This window comes from Carassius gibelio, chromosome A21 (genome assembly GCF_023724105.1).
Source record: "Carassius gibelio isolate Cgi1373 ecotype wild population from Czech Republic chromosome A21, carGib1.2-hapl.c, whole genome shotgun sequence".
Taxonomy (NCBI): Eukaryota; Metazoa; Chordata; class Actinopteri; order Cypriniformes; family Cyprinidae; genus Carassius; species Carassius gibelio.
In genome coordinates this window covers 11,233,877-11,258,046 of record NC_068391.1, presented here as the reverse complement: position 1 = coordinate 11,258,046, position 24,170 = coordinate 11,233,877, and the positions used below count along the sequence as shown (strand labels likewise).

Here is a 24,170-nt window from a genome sequence, read left to right as displayed (position 1 = left end):
GAACTAGAATCTGGGTGTTATCACACAAAGCTGATCAGTGATAGACAATACTGAACTATTCATAAGACTGTACTTTCTTTTACTTTTCATTGCTTCTGCTGCACAGTTGAACTCCTCCTGGAACTGTGATCCATAAATCGTCTTGGACGAATCAGCTAGACAAGAGCTGCAAGTTGGGCGCAACTTTGAATTCTGTGCTGGTTTGCGTCAGCTGACGTTCTCTAAATATCCTAGTTTAACCGGGACCAGGGTTTACTGTTAGGTGAAGTTAATACGACGAGTTTCAACGGAACAGATGAGGCTTTTAGAGACTTTTGTCAAAAGCGCATGGATGAGGAGGATAACCGCGCCAGGACGACAGGACAACAACTGAGCCAAGAAAATCCGCTCCCTCTTTAGTCTAGGCTGCAACTGGACAGAGACCTTAAATTGATGTTGATAAGATACGGTCACCCATTCTTCTTTAATCTCAGTGCTTTAAGCTGCTTTGTGTTCGATCAGCTGCCCACGCGCGCAGTTCAAAGCGCGTCTCGATGCGCGTAATTGTTTTACTCAATCGGTTTGAAGGGTTCGGTCCAGTGCGTGGTGACCGTCCGAACTGGACAATTGGACACTTAAATATCTTCAGTTTTCCTGTTACATCTTAATAAATGGGGAGCCTGGATAATTGTTCTCTAAGGGATTGTGCATTCTGTTAAACTCATACCGCACCACTTGTTTTGAAATCGGTAGACTACATCTTACACAAGATGTACATCATAAACATGATACTTTTGAAAGTGGTTCTTCCACTGATGTCCATCGTTTTGACACGAGGTAAGACAGACTCTTTCTTCTTCGTGTTCTTTAATGTATCTGTCTCAATTTGCTTAACTGTAACGGACTACTTTCTGCTATTTTTTAAAACAATCGATTTAGGCATTAATTAAAATAACTGTGTGCTATTCTTTAGAGGTCCACCATGCAGTTTATCATAGAACCGATATTAAAGAATACATTTTGTAGAAAATTGTAACTTGGTTAAAAATAAAACAAAACAGCCCTTTTGGTCAAACTGGTAGTTCGTCACTCTTCAATAGCGGTCAGTATTGTGTTCCTGACCAATACCAATTATTATTATGAGTCTTATAACCGATATGCAGAATCAGATTGTTGTTGTTGTATTCCTGCTTTTTGACACAGTATTATTTCAATAGCCCGTGTTTCCTGTAGAACGTACATGAATTGTTCATATGTCAGTAAAAATATCCATCCATGTAGGTCTTAACAGAGAACAACATAACGAATGGTTAAATATGTTGAAAGGTGGTTCTTAAAATTTCAGAATTATTTCACACTATCTCTTTATATTTACAGCTTTCAGCTTTTAGAGTTGAAATTATATCATAATTCATGTAGTGCAAAGGTCTGGTTGAGCATGAACTGCCATAATTATTTCCGTTCTGGCACTAAACAAGCTCTGTTGTGTTGAACTGGATTAATTTACCAATGTTGGTAACATCAGAATCATGTATTGTGATGTAACAGCGTAAGTCTGCAGAGTCTGCCTTTTTACAATCACATGGGCTGTCTGAGATGTCCTAGACATTTTGCTACATTTAAGAAACATCTGGTGAATTGTGATTGTTTTTTTTTTTTGGTTGTTGTTGTTGTTGTTTTTTTGTGAAAGTGAATGCAATCCGCTTGTGTTGTGGAATGAATCAACAGCTCAAGTGCAGTGTGCTGGATTTATTGCAGCAATATTTTTTGTGCTGTTTGTACTCATCTATTAATGTATATATCAGCACTGGAAAATTACATATTAAACATCTCTCTTATTTCTTCAAGTACATGAATCAACACACTTTTATATTAGGAAAACACAGACTACTTAACAACATGTTGTTGAAATGTTCACAATGTTGTTGTTGTGGCCTAATGTTCAGAGAGTCGGACTTGTAGCCCAAAGGTCACAAAGATGTAAGGCTCGGTACCGGCAGGGATTGTAGGTGGGGGGAGTGAATGACCTGCGCTGTCTTCCACACTGGAGCAAGGCATTTTAGTGGACTTTATAAAGGTTATTCAGCCCCAATATGTTTAAATGTAGTTGCAGTAAGAATTAAATCCTTATTCAAACACCCTTATCTAATCAACTGCAGTTAATGCCACAATATTAGGATAACAAATATTAATTTATATTTTGATTTATATGCGAAACATGCCACATGTGTCTTGGTCACAACAATATATATATATATATATATATATAAATTAAATTAAATTTATGCATTTAGCAGATGCTTTTATCCAAAGCGACTTACAGTGCATTCATGCTAACAATTTTTACCTATCATGTGTTCCCGGGGAAATCGAACCCCTAACCTTGCGCTTGATAATGCAATGCTCCACCAATTGAGCTACAGGAACAAAATAATATATATATATACACACACACAATCACCGGCCACTTTGTTAATTACACCTTTTCATTTGCTTGGTAACACAAATTGCTAATCAGCCAACCACATGGCAGCAACTCAAGGCATTAAGGCACCTAGATGGGGCGAAGGCGACTTGCTGAAGTTCAAACTGAGCATCAGAATGGGGAAGAAAGGGGATTTAAGTGACTTTGATCGTGGAATGGTTGTTGGTGCCAGAAGGGCATGTTTTTGGCAGATTTCAAGAGATGCAGCCTTATAAGTCTTATTTATTTATTACTTGAACAAGCCTTTAAAAAATGTGCTAGTGTTGAAGAGATGGCAAAATAGGTCAAAAATATTTGTATGTTTGCATGACACTTTTGGATGGACATTTGTCAGATTTTTGTGTGATTCCAACAATTTATGCCTAATATTTTTTTAATTACGTAAAATTAATTTGTAAAATATTTGTAAAGTCTTGAATTGCTGTGTGTTGAATTGCTGTGTCTGAAAAGGCTCTCATTTCATTTGCTACTTTTTCCTCGAGGAGATCCCTAAACAGAACATCAAACTTGAGTATGATTTCTGAACTGTTGTCAGTAACAACCACAGAAACTGGTTTCGTGTCATCTTGACTTAATGTCAGGACACAGCTAAGGAAACAGCAGGATGTTCGCAGCTGATGAAATTCTTAAGAACACTCTCAGATGATTTCAAAATTGATTAACAACATCAGAAATGTGACGTGTGTGAAGACTGCAAGTTTTTTCTTAAAACACCTGAAAAATAATTTTTAATAAAAATCACTTTTTTTCCACTTACTTTAGTATGAAAATATTTGCTAAAAACATAACTAAATGTAATATGTGAAAGGTCATGTAGAAAGTGCTCGACTATTTGAATAATGAACTTGCATATTTTAAATCCCTGTGAAATATAAATGCGTTCTTCCTTCTGCAGCTTTAATTAGAAGGAATTATTGAATAACTTGTCTGTGTGTGTGGCCTGTCTGATGTTAAGTGATGTCTGGTCCTGCTGTGGTTGATCCTGACCCACTTTCCCCTCTTACTATCAGTGCTCCCTCTTTAACTGCCACTGAGCACAGGATCCCACCATCTGTTATCCCCTGGCCCATTGCCATGGCAATACTGGGAGTCTTTTCTAAACGGGTAATGCCGTAGTCCGTGGGTAATGTAGTACAGGGCTGAACTTCAGCAACAGGTCATTGTAATAAAACCACAGCGTTGGCATAAGCCAGCTCAGTACATGTGACGCAGCCCTCTGAGCTTGAGTAATGATGAGCTGTGATTAAGTTGAGGGACTAATCACTAAAATGGTGAAAATACAAAGTTCTGTCATGAAACTCTAGATGGCACAGGCCGATAGGTCTAACCCAATCTGACAAAATGACATAATTTACGATCATTTATTTTTCTGTCAGCAGCCAATGAGCTTGCTGCTCAAACATTCAAAATACTCGATTAGTGTTCACTGTAGCAGATGCAGCACACTTCAGAAACCCTCCACCTTCCCCAGCTCCACCTGTATAGTTCTCTGCAGCAGCTGCGTAGCAGATCTATTCCACCAAGACCAAACACACTGACATTGCCGTGTAACAATGTTAAACTCTCAGAGAGTTGTCATGGCAGAACCGTACCGACCCACCAGATGCAAATGAGTAACATGGGAAAAAATTAATCAGAAATGGCATCGAATAAATCTGGAGTAAGAGTGTTCTGTGGTGGTGGGGATTTTGATTCATCTAAGTGACTTTGGAATCCATTCACCGATTGTCAGGGTTGGCAAGGGAGGAACTCAAGTGCAGACAGGGATCACAACACACAGGATTTATTTAATACAAAAAGGGGAAAACAAAACCCACGAGGGGGAAAACAGCTAAGGCGGAAACTAAACAACTTAACAGGACAGGATTGACATGACAAACAAACTCTTAACACTAACTACAAACAAACTCTTAACACTAACTACAACCAAACACTCACGGTAATACAAGGACTTCAGAGGTACAGCACAATCACAAATGTGGAACAATTTCAGTGGAACAATCACAATGAACCAACGCAAGACAGAGCACACTAGGAGATCTAAATAGGGGGAACAATTAAGACACGACAGGTGACACAGATAGGACAATCACGACAAGACTAGGATAACAAGGGGGGCGGGGCAAGGGAACGAGACAACACAAGCACATGGCCCAAAGACAAGGCCATGTGCTTGTACACAAAACACGGGTCTGCCATGATCCTGCCTCAAGACTAGGAAAAATCAAGGACACGAGGGCAGAATCATGACACCGATAATATTTGTTCAGGGTTGTTTAATGATTCATTCAGTTACCCTTTCTTCAGGTCACTGTTCTGTGATGAAATGAATGATAGAATGATAGAATGTTAGAATGAGTCAATGAATCGACTCATTCTAATTGATTCATCTTTCATGACTGAAACAAGTCTTAGTATCCTCTAATTTAATTTGTGTGTTTATAAATAAAAAAATCCATATAGAAGCCCTCCATAAGCATTCCAAGCAAGTTATTCTGTTTTTTTTCACTCAAAGTTAAGAAGTTTTTTTTTTTGGCATATGCAGCAAATGAATAAAAACGACTGAGTTTTTACTCTTTTAGAAGAGTTTTTTTATAACGTGCGGTCACATGTGGATTGAAAAAGTGTACAGGATCCTTAATTTTTCTTCTTCAAATGCTAGGTAAGATCAGCATTATTTTAGTGTTATTTATAGTAAAATGATTTTTTTTTTCTGAATCCAAACAGGACTTTGTGTTCTGTGCCGTGTACTGATGTTATTGTCTTGTATTCTCCAGTTGTATCATGTTCTGATCATTATGTTCTCTTGTCCTTCTCAAATTTTGCATGACTAAGCATAATGACTGCAGATAGCTAAATTAGAAAAAAAAAGATCAGTGATGCTGTCCTCTCAGACAAATGTGAACAAAAAAGACTTGACTGTGAAAAGGATGTGTTTTCTTCAAAAACTGTATAAGCAAAACTGATCTCATCTCATCTGGCTGTCTTTGTCTGTATGTCTGAGCTGACTGAGTGTATACAAATCCAACATTTCCTATATAGAGAAACCCAATAAAACCAGTCAAAAGAGAGATATCAAACTTGAGTGTTGTAGAACCGTGTCACTGTATGTAATAGTAGGTCCACTGGTGAAAGCTGATAACCCTGCCTCATGGTATTATTCACAGAGAGGGCTCTCACGGCTTACTGGCACATCATGTTAAGTATGAAAGCTTGCTTAAGGCAGTGTACTGCTGTAGTGCTCAGCTCTGGTTAGCTTCACCCAGTACTGGTATTAAATCTGTAAAGTACTGTATATATTATCTGCACCTCTAAAATCACCAAACAGAATAATGGTCAATAATGGACAGTATTTCTCTGTATTGTCATTGGATAATCCTGCCTCCAAACCGACTCCACTGGTTGTGTATAGAGCCAAAGTGGGCGATCAGTCTATGAATAGCTTAACTATTATTGTTTCTGCATATCAAGCTGGAATAGAGTATTTTTACATTAAAATTAAAATATTATATGGTCAAGGCTGTGTGGGTATGTTTCTGTTCCCTTTTATGTTTGCTAGCATCAAGTGAATATGATGATTTTTGACATACCTGCAGACTTATAAGTATGACAGTATATTTTCAAAGAAATGGCTATAAGTAACCTTTGTGTATTTCAAGAAGTGATTATCACAGATCATGTAATATATAAACTTATCATTGGTGGCTGCATCTGTGTCACTGAGTTTGAGACACTACGAGTTAGTTTCTTTTTGAAAATTAGGGACAGACTTGATGGTTGTTTTTCTGCTACTACAATGGCTTTTTGGCGTATCAAAGCGATTCACACCTCTTTTGCTGATTATTTCCAGCTTTGCCTGTCTGCTTCTAGATTAACAGCCTAGTGCTTACAGATAGAGCAAATTGTGATGAGTATCATGATGGACGGCTCTCAGGGAAAACGGCAGCGCAGCAATGCTTCTGTGTTTCTGATGGTACTGTTACAATAATCGCTATTTCACACATTCACAAGAAGTAAGGTAGCTATTTTAGTCTTCATGAGCTGTTCACAGATTTGGCTTGAACTTTTTGTTAGAGTGATGAAGAATATGGAAATCCTCTCAACCTTTGACTTCTCATCCCTTATCACTGCTTGGTTTTAAGTTGTTTCTTTCTGTAGGTATTTCATCAGTATTAAACCTGTGAGATACTAGATCCTCACGATTCTAAAAAAGGGGAAAATGAAACAAGAAAGTTATTTTTACTCTCCTGAAGACCTCTGATAACTGCCCCGCTAAACTAGTGTAATAATCATAAATCCTCTTGAACATTCCTATGGAAATCGACAGGGCTCAGCTTTGAGGGTAAAAAGTAAAAGGTAAGCTATGCTCACTCTTGATCCTAACACACAAGTAATGAAAAGGGGATTTCAAAATTTAGGGTGTGCAAGAGTGCTGGGCAATAGCAGTCATGTCAGTGTGGTACTAGAAACTAAATGATTGATCACTCATCATCATTATCATCAGCAAAATTACTAAAGGAGTCTCAAAAGCACTCTCAGTAAACAAAAGGTATGAAAGCAATCCCTGGGGCAGTTCCTTTTCAAAAGGTACTCTTTTGTACCTTTTAGGTACCAATATTTAAACTTTAGGTACTAATATGGACGCTTTAGACAAAAGTTTCCTCCTTTCATACCTTTATTTCAGAGTGTGAGAAACTCATCATGACTTTATTACATTAAATGAAATGTCAGGTCCTTTATTTTATTTTTTTACGTTTATATTATTTTCATAATGTAATTAATACTATTTTATTATTTTGATAAATTATTGAATAATAAAGTTTTGAAGTGTTTCTGATGTTGAGACAAACTATTCTCTCTCTCTGCATAGCCAAGTTGTGCAGAAAAGACCCTTTAATCATATGTATACAATGTCTGTGATGTTAATGTTGAACTTTTTATTAGACATTGTGAGGACTTTTTGCAGTTCAGTATTTGTTGTATACAGATAAGATTGAGCAAACATTATTCATTCTACTCATAAAATGATTGGGAATGTTCAGTAGTCTTGTTCATATAGGTGTTGGATACACTGTAGCTCTCGTTCCACAAAGCTTTTAATCAGCTCAGAGACCAGAACTCATCAGTCCACCAGCAGAGTGTTTTATTTATTTAATATATTTAATATATATTACAGTTTTGTTTAAATTATCTTGTTATTTTTGGATTAAATATCTTCCAGTTCTGTTTCGTTCGTATGTATTTGCTCCACTTGTTGCGCAAGCCTCTGCTTGCTTTAGAAAACGTAAAATTATATCTGCATATAGCAGATGGATTTTATCTTATCTTCACTAATTTTAAATTCAACAATGAATGCACAATTAGTGTCTGAACACTTGGAACATAGCATACTTTTATAGTGCTTTTGCATAATTTCAAACCTTAAAAGATTGTTCATTTCATTGTGGTTCCTTGGAGAAAAAAACGAACTGCATGAAAAACAGTCTTGTTCATACAGGTTTGGAATGAGGGTGAGTAAATGATGACAGAATTTTGGGTGAACAAATCTTTTAACACCATAAGAGGCAAAGCTGTAAAACTCTGTTTGCTTTTTTTATCGTGCAACAAATGTCAGAACAAATTCTGAGCTGATAGTGCATGCTGTGTGGAAGTGTCTTTTCCGATTGACTCACAAATACAGTGAGGAGACTGGACAGCTGAACAGCAGTTTGGACTGTGTTCTTGGTCCCATTTGTTGACGGAGGGCTTTCATTTTTCATTAGCCTTTGTACTCAGTGTCATGACAGCTGACTTCTGAAGCACAGTGCAGCCCCCCGTGTCAGGTCAACATGTCCAGATGACAAATCTTGTTTTAGTTTAGTAGGTCCTTGTGAAAAATTTTGTTCAGTTTAGTTCTTCTGTTGAAACTGGCTTCTGTGGTTTTGTGCATTTTTTAATTGACATCTGCAAATCAGCTGATTATATTGTCTGATAATGTAAGATTTCAGTTTGTTATATTACGTGATTATACAGTACTTCCTGATTTCAGCCATCTTTCTTCTAATACATCAGAAATTTGAGAAAAGTTAGGAATGTTGTAAGTCTTCTTTGTGGAAGTACAATAAATGAGAACTGGAGCTTTCAAACAACATCATCACAAATCAGCCTTTTCCCCCTCACAATTATGAGAAAAAAAGTCAGAATCTGATATAAACTCAGAATTTTGAATTTATTTTCCACAATTCTGAGTTTACTTCATGCAATTCAGATTTGTTCTCAGAATTCTGAGGTTACATCAGTTTTTTTGCCACAAAATACAAAAAAATGCAACTTTGACTTTATCTCACAATTCAGACTTTTTTTTCTTGCAATTGACTGTTCATATTGGGGGAAAAACTGAATTGTGAGATAAAATAATAAAGTAATAATAATAATAATTATCAGACTGATCTGGTTATTGAGTTTAGCTCAGTGCTGTTCTCAAATCATCACAGTTTGCTAGAAGTAAAGAATATGAATGATGACTGAATATAGCATAAAAATCTCAAAAAATGTATGTGTCCTAAAATAATTATTACTTACTGTAAGTTTTGAATCTTTTCATAAAAGGGAAACAGGTCAGTTTAGATAAAAAACAATCATTTAAGATTTTATAGGGAATTTGGACAGAAACATTGTTTTACGGCTAATCAATGAGCCAGCAATTAATTAAACAAGCAGTACAACATTAACTCTGCATGGATATTAATATCCAAAATATATTAAAAACACTATTAATTAGCATAGAAACAAGATTGCCAGTTAAATACATTAACTTGTAAGCAACAAAACACAAGATACTTCTCTTTACAATAAAAACAAGGGCTTTATTGGGTAAATCTAAGACATAAAAACTAATCTAACACATAAACATACACACTCATATATTCACACAAGTTGCAGAAAGAGAGAAAGTGGGGAAAGAATGAGTTTAGAAGAGTGAAAATATGAAATCCAAAGTTTATAGCAATGTAATGCAATTGCATAGACCTGAGTAACCATCAAACTTCTAATTAACCCTCACATTGAGTCTCTCAGTGAGGCTATAAACTTTATATTAAATGCACCAGTACAGCTAGAATCTGGAGTTTGTACTTGCATTGCCTTTGTGTTAAGGGATTCCATATTGTCATTGTTGCAGAAAGGGGTTTCAAAAGGTTGCAGATTGTCTTGAAGTTCAGTGGTCGCTCATCGGCTGAAGTTGTAGAGTCTTGGCCTGTTTGAAGTTTTAGACAGGCACTCGAGGTCGGACTCGGAGACACTGCGTTGTGGCAGAACTTAACTCAGAACATTAAACTCTCAACGGAAAAGAAAAGAAATTAAAGTAGAAGCGTGATGAGACTAGATGGCATTTCTCCTAATGGTTTTAGAGGAGCAGCTGGCGTGTAAGCCATAGCATGCTCAAATAACATGGTGGCAAAAAGGCAAGAAAAAGCTAAATTTGATGGTGTATTTAAACATGGCTGTTGGACACATCCCAAATGGTGTCTTGACCAATTAGACATTGTCTTAGCTCAGGGTGTTGCTATGTTTCTCCTCCCAATACATATATTTTAGCTTATTATCAGTCACATGGTCCACATTTATTCCGCTCTTCAGATTATAATTTGAACATGATTTCAGTAACAAGAATATGATATATTTGAAAATAATTTATTGGAAGAAACAATTCAAACAAGAAGATTCAACAGACCCATAATAAACATGATTATGAACACTTAAGCTGTTCACTAGTTATTAAAAATACATCACATGGATCACGATGAGGGATTAGAACATTATAGACAAATATGTGGGTTACATACAGTTATGCAATTCACTGTTTTTCATTAAAAAAAAAATCATTAAGATACTTTTAGTCTTAAAATGGTTTGGATCCGGACAGATTATTGACGTTGTCTTGTTGTCCTGGGCATCTGTGTGGAATTTGACCCTTTGGGTTGTTCAACACCAATCTGATCAAATCTGAGATTGTCTGATTCACTCTGATACTCTACAAAGGTGATAAAATATAATCTCATAATTGTTACGACGTCTGGCTCAAGGGGAAACAACAAAAGACGGACACACACAAGCCAAAGCTGAGCTCAAAAAGAAAAGGCTTTAATAAGAAGAAAATAACTTCAAAAATAAAGAATACTTCATCAGTTTCGTCAGTATGCAGGGTGTCTGTATGAATATATAAAGCAACCCAAGCCCAAAACAAATGGGGGAAAAATTAATAAGACTAAAGAAAATCCAAAACTAAACAAACAAAGAACGCTCCATCAACCTCCAAGCCAACTCTCATTCCCCCAAATTAACTCATCCAGCAATCTCTTTTAATAGGAGCGCCCCAGCCAGAACGACAGGTGCAGTCAATGAAGTCGTAGGCGGGGCAACCAATCACCACTTTCACAAAGTGAAAGTGTAGGGACCGTCACATAATCCTGACCTGACATGCACCATTGGTTCTTTATGGTTCTGTTCCGACTAATGGGTATCACAAACAGTATATGATTTCTAGAGTAAATGTTTATCTTTTAATGACAAAGGATGTGTGGATGGCATTCTGTGGCTTCTCTCTTTATGCAGGTATCTATGCAGGTTAATGCAGCATCATGCATAGGGCAGTGCACTATTATTCTTTGTTCTGTGGTTGGAAGCAGCTTCAATATCCTGAGTGCTGTAATCTGCTGCTGTCGCTAACATCCTCTAACCTGTCGTCCAGCAGCTCCCATTCAGCAGGGCTTCTCTGTTTGCGCAGGCTCTCATGAGTAGCCCTAAAGCCTGGGAAAGCCAGTTCCCCCCTCCTCCCGCTGTCTGCTCTAATCCAGGAGGCTTTCTGCCTGCCATTGACTCGCAGTAAAAAAAAACATGTTCATCACTGTATAAACGGATTCATATAAATCAGCTACATTCTTTTTCTTAAATTTGATACATTATTTTATACCCTCTTTTTTATTAATTATTATTCATGTTTCAGATTTTAGTGGGTGTATTTTTTTAATAGGCTCCATTCTCTTTCTATATGAACAGTTTTATTTAACCATGTTGTCAGTTTTGGTATTGATTATTATACATTTTAAAATGAACCACAAAGTAATGCATTGTCCTCCCACTCAAAATCTGTTTCAGTCAATAATTGTTTTCAATTTTTTTTTATAAAAGCACTTTGTACTATGATCATCACAGTTTAACCAGTTTCATCTACACTGCCATGCAGCTACATGCTTAATTTTATAAATTATATTAATTATCTGCATTTTAAGTATCTTTTTACCTTTTATATATGAATTATTTTTTAACAGGTTACATTCTCTTTCTATGTTAAGACGTGTTGTGTACCTCCTACTCAAACTTTTCTATGTCAATTATATATAAAAAAAAGAATAAATAAAAAATCCTTGTGTTTTGAATCCCATATACATCACTTAAAACATGCAAATACTACTACTGACATATCTGATCCTTCGTGCCTCAGAAAGGACTAGAATTTTCCCAAAAAGAGGGGAAAAAATGTTGTGTTTACTGTTATGTAAGGGACATTGCCTCAGTAAAATGCAGCCTTATTTGAGAGAGGGATTGTTTCCTGTTTTAAGTGGTTTAACAGTAGGACTCCTCTGGCTACGTGTAGGTTTGGGATTGGAGTATCATGCACACGTCCCACAGGTAAACACATGCTGTGTTTACAGACATCCTTTAGCCAGGGTGGGTGAAGTACCTCTCTGTATCTTATTGTAGCCGTGGTTCTTAAACCCTCCTATTTTTAGACAGCTAGATTTAAGCCCAGTCTCAGAGGCAAGGAGCTGCTGCACCTTATTTACCAGCAACAGGCTCACAGCAAAACGTCTCGTCTCCATCTTTCATTGCTCCTTGTCCTCCACATGCTATTGTATTGGTAGCTGGAGAAATCTTTGTAAGCTGATAAGATGAATGTACCCACCTCGGATATTTACTAGGTTATTTGGTCCAGTTCTGAAATCACAGGACCCATATTTACAGTATATCTCAGGACGGAGATATATATATATATATATATATATATATATATATATATATATATATATATATATATATATATATATATATACTTTTACGCTATATATCTTTCCATTTCATCCACATGTTGTTTGAAATGACTTTATTTTTCTATTCCCAGGTGTTCATGGTCAAATGGTCCAGATGGACAGCAGTAAGTCAGGATTTGTGGGCACACAGGTAGAGCTACGCTGTCAGTTTGTCAACAGCAACCCACCTGTAAAAATCTCACAGGTCACCTGGCAGAAGCTTGTCAATGGCACCAAGCAGAACATTGCCATTGCCAATCCAGCCCTGGGGGTGTCGGTACTGAACCCCTTCAAAGAGCGTGTGCATTTCAAGAACCTGGCCATCCGCCAGCGCACGCCATCCCTGGAGGACACCACCATAGTCTTCAGCAAACTAAAACTGTCGGATGAGTCCACCTACATCTGCGAGTACACAACCTTCCCAGCTGGCAACAGGGAGAACATGGTTAATCTCACTGTTTATGGTATGTAATGCTGCTGTTCTTCTAATACAAACTGTACAGAAATCTTCTCAGTCCACCACTGTCACAAACGCGGACTGTATTATGCATTTAAAAATACGACTTCAGATGAGATTTAAGAATTACTGAATGACTTCAATATCAGTTGGCAAGTAAAGATTTAAAAGAATAGTTCACCAAAAATGAAAATGTACTCACCCTCAGGCCATCCAGGATGTTTGTTTTTGTTCATGAGAAAAGAGGCTATTTAGCACTACATCACTAACGGATCCTCTGCAGTGAATGGGTGCCGTCAGAATAAGAACTCAAACAGCTGATAAAAACATCACAATAATCCAATTGGAAAGCATAATGTGACACAGAAATATTACAGTAATCCAGTGGTTGTCTGCAGTGCATGAAATATCCCAGTGTTCTAAGCCTATGTATTTGTCCTGCAGCTCGTCCTACGATCCAGATGAGTCTGTCCACACCCTCCATAGCAGCAGGAACCAAAGATCTGAAGATGACTGTTGCCACGTGCGTTTCTGCCAATGGGAAGCCACCCAGTGTGATCACATGGGAAACTGATTTAGATGGAGAATCCAACACTCAGGAGATACGCAACCCTGATGGGACAGTCACTGTGCGCAGTGATTTCTTGGTGGTTCCCAGTCGAGAAATACACCAACAGTTGCTCACCTGCATCTCCACATATAATGAGGAACAATACACAGACAGTGTGATGCTCAACATTCAGTGTAAGAAACCAGCTATACACTACTGTTCAAAAGTTTGGGGCCAGTAAAATAAAAAATAAAAAGATAAATAATACTTAATCAGCAGGGATGCATTAAACTGATAATAAGTGACAGTAAATACATTTACATTGTTCCAATTTCAAATGCTGTTCTTTTAAACATTCTATTCGTTAAAAAAAATGTCTCAGGTTTCATAAAAATATTAAGCGTTTTCAACAGAAATGTTTCTTGAGCATCAAATGTCTACTGAAAATTCAGTTTTGTCATCAAAGGGATCAATCATTTTTAAAATGTATTCAATTTTAAAACAGTAACATTAAAGGGTTACTTCACCCCAAAATCAAAATGTTGTCCTTAATCACCCATGTCGTTCAAAACCCGTAAAATCTTTTTTCGTCTTCAGAACACAATTTAAGATATTTTGGATGAAAATTTACTTGCCAGTGAATGGGACAGTCACCAGCCTCCCGGTTTTCATCCAAAATATCTTAAATTGTGTTCCGAAGATGAACGAAGCTTTTACTGGTTTGGAACGACATGGGGCTAAGTGATTCATTTTCATTTTGGGGTGGAGTATCCCTTTAAATTTCCCAATATTTTTAAAAAAGACTTCTTTCAAAACATTTTAAAATCTTACTAACTCCAAACTTTTGATCCAGCATTTTTTTTTTATCACCTTAAATTAAATTATTAATTGAATCATTTATTTCAATGTATTATTTATGTCCATTACTTATTACATCTATAATGTTTTATTTTTCATTTTAGCTTAATAGTAATTGCAGTTTAGCTTTTTATTTAAAATATATTTAAAAATACATCATCATGAGTTATCTCTTAAAATTATTTTATTCTAAATCTAAATCATTACTGTTCAAATCCATTTTATTAAGTGTCCACTGAAGGAAAGGGAAAAAAAGGTTCTGGAATAAATGTATGCCCTTCTTTCTCCTACAGATGAACCAGAGGTGATAATAGAGGGCTTCGATGGGAACTGGTATTTGAACAGAGAAAACGTTCAGCTCACCTGCTTGGCTGATGCCAACCCACCCATCTCTTTGTTTCAGTGGAGATAGTAAGTCACTTAAGTCTACGTAAATAACAATTCTGTGCTAATTTATTTATTATTCAAAGAATGTTCAGTTAAAATGCATTGAAATGGGTGATGATCTCAAAATATACAATAGCCTTATTATAAAGTATCAATATCAAAGAAATGTGTTGATTACCACAGAAAATAATGTAAACTGTTTGCAATGCACTTACTGTAAAATGGAGATCCACGGGGCAAGGCATTTCTTGTGAAATATGAAGCTCATAGTTTTGTTGAACTGCTTATCTTGTTTCTTCTAGTCTCATGGCTGTACAGTACATGTGTGTTTTAATAGAAGTGCATTACTGTAAACACAATTATTGAGGGTCAAGTCAGAATTATTTTCTGTGGAAAATTTCAGCCTGATATAAATGTTATTTCACTTTGAATTAATTTTCAGTATTAATTTCAGAACACTCATCTATCATATTACAAACATTAATGCTTTTTTTTCAGTTGTTGTTGGCATCTTAACATCAGTCAAATCTTTCGCAAGACCTGAATTCAACCATATCTCTCTCTCTAGCTTGAATGGAACTATGCCGAGTAAAGCAGAGCTTCGCGATGATGTGCTAATCTTTAAAGGTCCCGTAACTTATGACATCGCTGGCACATACATCTGTGACGCCACCAACAGCATTGGGACAGGCTCTGCGTCTGTTGAGATCATTGTCACAGGTGCGTTGTTTATACTTCCTACTCGACTGAAAGCATGTGGCTTAACTGCTTCTGTGCATGTGGATATGCATGTGAATCTTTAGTCTTACTTTCGACTGCCTCTGAAACATCACCTAATCATGCCATTGTTTTCTAAATAAACAATGTAGATGGTCACTACTTGAAATGTGGAAGCTCAGTCTCCTGCCTGTATTTAGTTCTTCAGCTCTAAGGTGTTTTGCTTTGATTAACTCGCTTGCTGGCGCAGCACTTTGCATGTGGCTACAAGTTGTCTGCATGTGGCTCCTGAATGAACCTTGCTCTGTGAGGATCTCTTGAATCCTATTTTCTTCTTTCCATGCTTTGAGCACAAGGTGTGGTCTATAGAAACTTCATGTTTGCGTTTACTTGTGTGTACATGTACTTTATGTGTTGTCCTGGCCTGCTGCATGTTTCAGTTTCTTTGCCGTAGTGATGGCACCTGGGATTGAATTTCCATGTGGAAGAAATACAAAGAAATGAAAAGTTTCCCCCATTCCCACTCCCTCTTTCTACCCATGTTGGTTTTTTAAAGACCTCTGTTGCTTTTAGTCCCTTTAATCTCTATTATGTTAGTGCACTCCTAAACGTTTTTACACTACTGAACAAAAGTTGGGGGGAAGTGAGTTTTTACTTTGTATTTATTTATTTATTATTTTTTTAAGGATACTTTTCAGCATGGACACATTCAATTGATCCAACGAAAAACATATACAGTATAATATTGTTACTAAAGACTTTTTATTGATCAAAGAATCATGAAAAAAGGTTTCCACAAAAATATTAAGCAGGTACATTGATAACAAGAAGAAATGTTTCTTGACCACCAAATAAGTATATTAGAATGATTTCTGAAGGATCATTTGACATTAGAGAAGTTTATAATAAGGAGTAATGACTTCAAATAGAAAACAGTAATAAAATTCTAGTAATATTTCACAGTATTGCTGTTTTTTTTCTGCATCATTGATCAAATAAATGCTGCCTTACTGAGTGGAAACGTTTATATATATTACAAAAAAAAAAACTACCATCCCTTAACTTTTGAATGGTACTAGTGTAACAGACTATGGGCTGTATAAAATAGATACACGCCATTTGATATGATCCTAGACCCCCATTTCAAAAGGAAAAATTACATCACAGGAGAGAAAACTGTTGAGAAGGTCTTTAACAACCCCATATTGTTATACTTAATGGGGGTGATCTCTTTCCTTACCCAGAATTCCCTAGCTACCTACACGAGGTGTCTCAGGAGCCACAGCAAGCAGGTGCCATCATTGGTGGAGCTGTTGTTTGTGGTACAGTGCTGTTGGCCGCTATTACACTCCTGGTAGTGTTTTTCTATCGCCGGAGATGCATGTTTAAAGGAGATTACAGTACCAAGAAGCAAATCCTTGGAAATGGTTACAGCGTTGCTGGCAGCGCGCCATCACACCCCTCGCTACCTCACAGTCTGACCTTCTCCGAAGACTCGGATGAAGAGAAGAAGCTGGAAATTTACAGAGGCTCCAATACCTTAGGAAGAACTGTTCAGGAGTTCCATTGCCATGACAGCAGGATGAAGGCCTACCACGCAGGACTGATCGAGGACCATGAGAGATTCGAACGTAGCGAGCAGACTTACATTTATGATTATGGATCTGAGGTGGAGGTCTCAGTGGATATGATTCCTCAGATGGACGGCTCTGTCATCTCTAAAGAAGAGTGGTATGTGTAGAACTCAAGTCTTTGCGCTTCTCAGCATGGTCCTTTTCCGCTATCTTCTCGTTCCTTGCCATCTCCTTCCTTTTGAGAAGGCTTTGGGATTCAGACTGACAATGGATTCAATTCACCTAGAGGACATTGTTGATATGAAAATCCAAACCAATGGTGGATGTTTGGAGATTGACCAGAGATTGGCCATGTTGGTGACTTTGCCTGATAAAATGTCTCTGTTTCCAAACCTAGCGAGCTGTTTACTGTATCCATCATAATTATGCATAGTTATTTGCACAATTATGCTGCCTCTTGAAATGCCTCATTTTAGCTAAAATCTAAATACAAAATCTCACATAGAAGACTGTCCCATAATACACTGTCATTAGTGATATACATATTTAAATGTAATTAATTATTTGACCAAATATTTGTGTATGTTTATGCCTATGGAGTATTGTGCTGTGAGCTTAGCAACAGGCTGACTTTAAACTCTAGTGAAGTCGATTGTGGTCTGTGTTCTTCAGTACGAAGCACTATTTACGGTGCACACAGAGTTTCTGCCTATGTTGGTCACTCAGACTGATCACTTTCACTGTTTTTTAGGATGCTGGCTCACAAGGTTTTCTAACAGTGCTGTTAGCTTAGCAATATATTAACTTCAAACTGTATTTGAATCAAATATGAATTGCGTTCTCCCTTTCTGTGACACTATATTTCTATCTTTGTTGGCATCCCTAATTGGTCACTGTTGTTCCGTCACAAGGTTTTGAACCAGTGTTGTTAGCTTAGCAACATGCTAACTACAAACTATATTGACATCAGTTGTTTGTTGTGTTCTGTGCTAAGTGTTTATGCATATAGACAATTGTGCTGTTCGCTAAGCAACATGCTAACTTCAAACTTTATTGAAATCCATTGTGATTTGTGTTCTCTAGTACAGAGCAATATTTACATGGCATGCCGAGTTTCTACATATGTTGGTGTCTTATCAGTTATTTTCCATTACGTTTTGGGACGTTGGTTCGCTAGGTTTTGTAACAGAGGTAATATCTCTAACATAATCTAAGGCATTTGTTTGGAAGAGAATACATGTCTTGACAGTGCCGTTGTAATTAGAAAGAATTTTTGCCTCAGGATAGTGTTTACTTTTAAGAGCAGTTGAAACTTCACTATAACCTATGAAGTGTGTCTTACACTGTGTGCATTTTTTTGTGGCAGCATTGCCAAGTTTTGTCAAACATTGTTTTCTTTTAATTAAAACTTAATTTTTGGCTGCTTTAATCACAGGTTTCATAATACAGTACAATAAACTGTACTTTCCTGGACTGCAGTAGTCAAAAACCACCTATAAAGAATATAAACATGTGGATAATCACACAAATAATCGGTGTCTGTACAGTAGAATTAAAGAGTCAGTGATTTACTGCATGTCTCAGTGGCTGCAATCTACAATAAGAGTTCACGTTTGATATTTGAAGTTATTTAAGATGATATAGTAACATTGTACTAACATTGTACTAAATAAGTGCTTTCACAAAAAGATAAATTATTTGAATGACACTGAGGAACAAACAGGTTGAATGTTAAATCGGTCTGTTGCAGGTGGGGTTCAGCTAATGTACTTCGATATGATGTGCTGTAAAATTTGTAATACATTGTGTTTTATGCTAATTGGGAAGATTTATGAGTTTCTTCATTTGTAAATTTCTTCTAGCAAAGAGGTCATTTTCACAATAATAAAAGTAATTGCCCTGTTGGTTCAGGACAGTTTGTAAAACACATCTTGTTAACTTGTTTAAAGGGGGGGTGAAATGCTCGTTTTCACTCAATATCCTGTTAATCTTGAGTACCTATAGAGTAGTACTGCATCCTTCATAACTCCAAAAAGTCTTTATTTTTATTATATTTATAAGAGAAAGATAGTCTGTACCGATTTTTCCCGGAAAAACACGAGCACCTAGAGGCGTGACGTGTGGGCGGAGCTAAAGAATCACGAGCGCGAGTAAGTTTTTGCGTCGAGAGCGTCTGGAAGCTGTGACACAGATCCAGAGGCTGAAATTTAGCAAGAGCAGCATCAGCAAAGGCGTCTCTATGTGGTATGTACTGAAACTGTATATATTTGCTTAGCGGTTTTGGAAAATGACTAAGTTCCACTTTATGTCGTCTTTTTTTAAGCTGTACATGTGGAAAGTGCAGTTTGATGCCAACATCGCATGTTGTTTACTTGATGTGCTTACGCGCTGATAGCTAAGTTAACAACACAGAGATATTTGAAGCAGTTTTACTCACCGCATGCGGTTCCAACACACGATCGTGACCCTTTTTCGTTGGGACTGCATTATCCTTAAGAAATAAACGATGTGCAATCCGAAATGCAGGGAACAAACAAAAACACTTGCACAACTCCGTTGATGCTCTGTAAAAATAAACTCCAGCCACTGGTCCCTTAATGCTGTTTCTCTTTTGGTAATCTGTGCAGGGTTGTCTTGCCCTGGCAACCAAAAACACACTTCTTTTCTGACTTTTCAGAAAAGATTGTCAGTGATTGTCTGTGCTCTGCTATACGGGAGCGCGTGCTCTTCTGGCAGACGTGCCTCAGGACCCATATAAGGAAATTCCGCTCCTTCTAACGTCACACAGAGCCATACTCGAAAAAAACTTTCCGAAACTTGTGACAAACCGGAAGAGGTTTTTTTGGAACAAAAATACTCCTTCAAACGTACAACTTAATTTTTGAAACTTTGTCCATGTTTAGCATTTGAATCCAACTCTTTAACAGTGTAAAAAACTCAGTATGCATGAAATAGCTTTTCACCCCCCCCTTTAACTTATTCAGGAAACCCTCGATGTGTTTTTGTGTTTTTTTTTATGTGTTAAAGTTTATTATCAAGACCAACATATTCCAATATACAGTGTTTATGTTTGCTGTTGTCCTGTTATTTGTATTTATTGTGAAAGCACACTTGTTAATAAGTCTTGTGAATTCTCTGCTGAAATAAATAAAAAAGTCAGTTAAGATAGTCAAGATAAAATGAAAATTTTCTTTGTCTGATTAAGAATAATTTTTTGCTTCTGATATATCAGAATCAATAAATGAACAAGCACAATTTTCCAAGCAGAGCAATTCAAGTGGTTCGTTTGGGGTCATCTGATCAGGACATTCTTTGTGGTGTCAGTCACTTATTTGTGGTTGGGTATTGTTTCGAGTGGACACATTATGCCATTAGCATCTCTTTTTCAGCCATTAGACCGCCCCACAACATATCCAGATCCCCACAGTTGGCATTTACATCATTGTTGTTTTATGTACACAGTGCCATGAGGGAAATCTCCCATGAATCCCTTCCATAGCAGCTCCATTTGTTGGTTTTGGAGTTTGCACAAAAGAAGGGCATGTGAGTCGGATGTGTGTTTGTTTCTCATCAACACAAAACAATAAGACTACAATACGAATACAATAGAGCTATTCTCGTTAATGTTAAAGATAAAACATGTTTCAGAGGCATGTCAGGTTTGAATACTTAAGTACAACTGAGTATTAAAAGACAGTGACTTGTGTTATGGAGTGTATATGGTGGAATTAGCAAAGAGATGCCAAACATGTATTTTTCCAGCAGAGAATCCCCAGCCACTGAGCGCCTCAGAGACGGTGATGGGTGTCCTTGGATGGGTGATTGCACTGGGCATCATCCTCAGTATAGCTGGCACAATATATCTGGTCAAAAAACAACAGCGGCACAAACACACAGGGTCAGACAATGACTCGTAAGTATTTAACTCATTCCCAAATGCTACATTTGCAAGGATACGTATATACAATTCTGAGATTTCTTTATTGAGGCGTAAGGAATGACTAAAGTGTCTACAAAGCAAATTTTCTCAGTTATTGACCTTGCTAAATTTTGCAAAACATTGTATGTAATTTATTTCATTTATATTTCATATCAGGCCTATTTAATCATATTTATTTAATAATATATATTTTAATTAATACTTAAAACATGCTTAAATGCTTATATATAATAGACTTTATATATAAACCTTAAATATAATATATATAGAACTTAAATATAATATTCATTTTTATATTTCATAATAAATAAATATTATGTAAGTTATATGTAATATATATGTTTAATGTATATATTATTGTTTTACATGATTAGTATTAAACAATAGCAGAAGTGTGAAAAATTAAAAAATATTAAATGTAATATTATAATGTATGTATATATGTACATATATTGTTTGTACAGTAATATTGTTAATGACTTTTAACATTCTCGTTGTAGTCTTTTACATTATTGGACAATGAATTATGCCAAAGCTAAAATATATATAATTATATTACTTATAACTAAGCGCAAAGGTAAAATGCTTTTTTTTTTTTTTCAATGTTATGGTGTGGTTTTAGTAAAAAAAAAATCTGACATTCTGAGACATGAAACAAAATGCAATGTTTTATGGCATTGTTTTAGTTAAGACTCTCTATCTCTCCCTCTCTATTGTTGCAGAGATAGTTATTTTCCTGCCCACAAAAAGCCTTCTTCATCTAAAAAGAGGGCAACTGATGACTTCCAGGTAAGAAAGCACTCAGTAAAGCCACAGAAACACCAGTGAGGGCCATTTTATCAGATGAAAAGATGCACTAATGTACCATGGTATGGCTACCGACCTGAATAGAGGAACTGAGGCTTTAATGATAACCTGAATTTCCTCTGGCCTCATTGATATAGTGAGCAGAGAGTGCCTCCTTCTGGAGAAGAAAACTTCCCCCTGTTGAGTTCTAATAGTTAATCATAACAGAGTATGTTTTAGCAATGACTCTGTATAACTTCCTTGAACTTTGCTACTTTTGAAACATTTATGTATTCTGAATTTGAAAAAAGGTCCAAACTTGATTGTGTCTGCACCAGCATACGTAATATCAAAGTGACAGTGTCAGCCGTGTGCCTGAGTGCACTCATTAAATATGCACAGCGCTCATTCTCTCGCTCTCTCTGTCTGACCTTGTATCTTTGTTCCCACAGAGCCCCGGGAGGTTCTACGATGAGCTCCCAAACACGGCCGACTATGTGAGTTACCGTTTGGCATGTAACAAAGAGGATTATCTGGAGCAACACTCTCCTCCCATTCAACCTCCCTTGACCTTCCTGCCCCAAAATCCCTACACTCAGCACGGTAACAAGACCGCCATATTCACGTACCCCACACCCCCCGGCCCAGTCTCTTCATACACCTTCCCGAAAGAACAGTATGTATAAATATATTTGTGACCTGTCTCTTTTTGTCTTTCTTCAATTGCTCTGGTCATTGTGTAGCTACTTTTCTTAAACTGTGAATAGATCTTTAAAAAAATTATATTATTCTCCAAGCATAATTAGATTTGCATGCATTTTTTAAATTTTTGATAATAATATTAATATTAATATAAAACGTCATTGTCTTAAAGTAGGTCAGTGGTTTAATCAGTCTGGACACCCCATTTATAACAGACCCATATTGTGTATTGTATTCTGTACAATTATGCATCACTCCATTGTTTTATGTCATTTCTGAACAGGTCTTTTTGCTGCTTTCGTAATAGTACATTTGAGACAATAATATTGTAGCAGTAGAAATATATTTCCTAAGCTAAATTCTTAAATATAATTAAAATAAAGAAATATTGTATGTATGATTTGTTTTTAATAATATCTACTACTGTATTTAATTGTGTGAAACTTGCAACAATCACATGATCGGACCAATATTTCACAAAATAATCATTATTCACTTTTCTTTGCATCTTTAAACTGTATATGCTGTATTTAAATGTATGTGAGAGTGTTTTTGTTTTTTTACATGCACACCAGCAAATTCCAGGAAGCATTTATGTAGAACTGTGATTCTCTTTGGTCATTTGTCCTTTATTATTGTTTACATTATACTTTGTGACAATCATGCACTATGGTTTAAAGTTCTTCCATACACTGCAGTTCTAATCACTGCTTAAGGAGTATTTAAATAGTGTATAGAGCATGAGAAAGTGTGCAAAAATGTGACAGATTATATTTTATGTATTGTTGTATTGTTACAGTTACCATAAGGTATTGGAAAAGCTGTTATGTAATATTTGAATATTTTAACCACTTGGGATTTTTTGTTTCTTTTTTTTCTACTAATAAATACATAAATAAAAAAATGAACATTGGCTTCAAAATAATAATAATTTTTTTTTTTTTTAAGGTTTAGTATGTATGATTATAACTGATGAGTCTGAATATTTCTTCTTGCATTTTAGCAGGGTATGATGATGCAATGCAGTACAAAATAGAAGTGCTTGTGATTTACACAAGATTTATAATGAAGTAGTAATCTGATTAAACCTATTTATAGATTGCATTTAATATACATGACATATTGTATGCCATCTGGTGTGAGCAAAATATTACAGATCACAGCTGGTTTGTAAGAACTGATTTCCAGTAATCACATAATTCATATTATGAAGAATTTATATGAGTGATGCAGCTGTAAACTATTTGTGCTCAGACCCATAAAACTTCAAAGAAGTATTGAAAGCTTCTGAATGTCATAGCATTAGATAACAAAATATCAAATTAATGAGTTTAATTTAAAGAAATATAAGGGTTTTAAATGAACAGTTGAATCAAACAATACATCTAATGTTTAAAACTATCATATCTGTACTAATTTAGACACTTTGAGAAACGTTAATGGAGCATGTTTATGATTAATGTGATGAACTGAAATACTTGTGGTTATTCTGAGGTGAACTGCCTCTCTACATCGAGAAAAAAATCCCCACAACATATGTTCAACAAAAATACATATTTGTATGCAAACACAATGGACATGTCATATCATCATTTTCATTGGCATCTGTGTACACTATATGGGTGTGCACCCTTGCATTCTTAACTGTCCTATGTGGTGTGTTTATGC

The 24,170-nt window shown here is 36.2% G+C and overlaps 1 protein-coding gene across 3 annotated transcripts; it reads left to right on the top strand.

Annotated features, from left to right (window-relative positions):
* LOC127941472 (nectin-1-like) lies at positions 1 to 23,410 on the top strand. Of its 3 annotated transcripts, none has more exons than XM_052536535.1 (8): positions 5 to 816; positions 12,624 to 12,995; positions 13,433 to 13,732; positions 14,690 to 14,807; positions 15,352 to 15,503; positions 20,840 to 20,987; positions 21,737 to 21,803; positions 22,253 to 23,410. In XM_052536535.1, the coding sequence occupies exons 1-8, from the start codon at positions 750 to 752 to the stop codon at positions 22,484 to 22,486; spliced, it is 1,458 nt and encodes a 485-aa protein (XP_052392495.1). In that variant the 5' UTR covers positions 5 to 749; the 3' UTR covers positions 22,487 to 23,410. The 3 variants fall into 3 exon arrangements, with proteins under 3 accessions (XP_052392493.1, XP_052392495.1, XP_052392494.1); XM_052536534.1 differs by having other exon boundaries at positions 20,837 to 20,987; XM_052536533.1 differs by lacking the exons at positions 20,840 to 20,987; positions 21,737 to 21,803; positions 22,253 to 23,410 and adding an exon at positions 16,745 to 20,502 and having other exon boundaries at positions 1 to 816.
* Positions 23,411 to 24,170: the final 760 nt, after the last annotated feature.

Bases quoted from the DNA above. Each gene is read 5' to 3' on its own strand.
- LOC127941472 (XM_052536533.1), top strand. From the start codon at position 750: ATGTACATCATAAACATGATACTTTTGAAAGTGGTTCTTCCACTGATG. The intron at 817-12,623 runs GTAAGACAGACT...TTCTATTCCCAG, and splicing joins GTCCATCGTTTTGACACGAG to GTGTTCATGGTCAAATGGTC. The intron at 14,808-15,351 runs GTAAGTCACTTA...CTCTCTCTCTAG, and splicing joins TCTTTGTTTCAGTGGAGATA to CTTGAATGGAACTATGCCGA.